Below are 1,896 nucleotides of genomic sequence, written 5' to 3'. Positions count from 1 at the left end.
TGTTCTGAGTCCCTAGGGAATAGGAGCAGTTAATTTATTCATGCCACTCTATCATGTCCTTCCAAGGATCTTTCAGTTATACATCAATTTTCTTTCTCTAGATAGTGGCTCTGCCTGCGATGGGGCCCGTGGAGCGAAAGCTTGGGGCCTCACCGATTGTCCGCAGCGTGGTCAACAGCAGCTTCCAGGAGTCCCAGCTTGTTAAGCAGTCTAACTGCAGCCTCTCCTCCCAGGCTCTTTGCCCACAGATAGGCCACGTGTTTCTGGGCATTAGCCCCTCCTTGAGTCCTGGCCACCTGTAAAGCAAAGTCACTCAATAATCCTTCAATACAGAGCTGCTCCCTTCTTATCTCTGACTTCGGCTTTGACAAGGATCCAATAACTGTTCTAAATTGAAGAGGAAGAGGCTGGGCGCGATGGCTCATACCTATAAGCCCAGCATTTTGGGAGGCCGAGGCAGGAGGATCACTTGAGGTCAGGAGTTCGAGACCAGCATGGCCAACATAGTGAAACCCTATCTCTACTAAAAATATAAAAATTAGCTGGGCACGGTGGTGAGTGCCTGTAATCCCAGCTACTCGGGAGGCTGAGGCAGAAAAATTGCTGGAACCCAAGAGGTGGAGGTTCCAGTAAGCCAAGACTGTGCCACCACACTTTAGCCTGGGTGACAGAGCAAGACTCTGTCTCAAAAAATAAAATAAAAAGTTAACAGGAAAAGGGCTAAATTTCAGGGTTTCTTAACTTAGGTTGAAGTACTTAGGGTCCAAGGATAGGCTTCACCTGGTCCACACACCCTTAAAATTTTAAGTGAAATTTTCTGTATACAGATGTGGACATGGTTCTGGCAAGAGAGACTCTGATCTTCACTACATTTTCAAAGATGCTCTGACCAATTGTGAATTAGTCACTTAAAGTGGAAAAGAAGGGCTGGGCATGGTGGCTCATAGCTGTAATCCCAACACTTTGGGAGGCCAAGGCAGGTGGATCGCTTCAGCCCAGGAGTTCAAGACTAGCTTGGGCAACATGGTGAAAACCTGTCTCCACAAAAAAATTAAAAAATTAGCCAGCCGTGGTGGTGCACACCTGTAGTCCCAGCTACTCAGGAGGTTGAGGTGGGAGGATCGATTGCTTAAGCCCAGGAGGTCAAGGCTGCAGTGAGCCATAATTGCACCACTGCACTCCAGCCTGGGTGACAGAGTGAGACCCTTTCTGGAAAAAAAGGAAAAAACGTGGGAAAGAAGGATGGGATGTATCTCTCAGCGTGGCCTGAACTCCTTACCCGGTAGGCCTCTTCCCAAAGCCCACTGGCCCGGTACATGTTCACTGTTGCCTTCCATTCCTGGGCCTCAAGGTAGTGGTACTCGGCCTCCTGTAGTCGGCCTTCAGCCTCCAGCTCCTGCAGGAAGGTGAGTCAGGATGGAGAGATGGGGAGATGGAGCCTGGTTGGGGAAGAGATAGGTAGAGCCAGGAGAAGGGTTCACCTTGCCCAGATGTAGGTGTGTGTCACTGAGGAGATCTGGATGGTGCTTCCCTACCAAACGGATCACGTCATCATACAACTTGTGCTTTTTGTACATGATGATGGCAAGATCAGGCTCTTCTACTGTCACATATAGCCTGGGGAAGGGAGATACATCTGGGGCCTCCTAGACCCGATTCCTGCTGTCACTGCCTTCTGGGCAGAAGGTACACATCCTCAGGCCCCATCCCTCCTCCCAGCCTTGAAATCTCATCTCCCACTACACCTCCTCTGAGGCCACGGCTCACCTTTCAGCCTCACGGTACTTGCCCTGCTTCTCCATTTCCTGGGCCTGAGTGATGTATAGCACTGACACATCTTCTGGTCTCATGCATTTCATCGCCAGCTGTGGAGGCACAGAGGCAGGGCAGCCTCAG

The 1,896-nt window shown here is 50.4% G+C and overlaps 1 protein-coding gene across 1 annotated transcript in view; it reads right to left on the bottom strand.

The window, feature by feature from the left end:
- The window catches only part of LOC105521955 (intraflagellar transport protein 172 homolog), a 65,677-nt gene that overhangs the window by 21,721 nt on the left and 42,060 nt on the right, over positions 1 to 1,896 (bottom strand). Inside the window, exons 17-20 of the mRNA XM_011956330.1 lie at positions 1,768 to 1,865; positions 1,482 to 1,617; positions 1,280 to 1,396; positions 154 to 296 (exon numbers count right to left, since the gene is read on the bottom strand). Of these exons, the coding sequence (XP_011811720.1) occupies positions 154 to 296; positions 1,280 to 1,396; positions 1,482 to 1,617; positions 1,768 to 1,865 (494 nt within the window). The remainder of the gene's footprint in view (positions 1 to 153; positions 297 to 1,279; positions 1,397 to 1,481; positions 1,618 to 1,767; positions 1,866 to 1,896) is intronic.

This window comes from Colobus angolensis, unplaced genomic scaffold, assembly GCF_000951035.1.
Source record: "Colobus angolensis palliatus isolate OR3802 unplaced genomic scaffold, Cang.pa_1.0 Scaffold413, whole genome shotgun sequence".
NCBI lineage: Eukaryota > Metazoa > Chordata > Mammalia > Primates > Cercopithecidae > Colobus > Colobus angolensis.
This window is presented reverse-complemented; position numbering and strand designations above follow the sequence as displayed.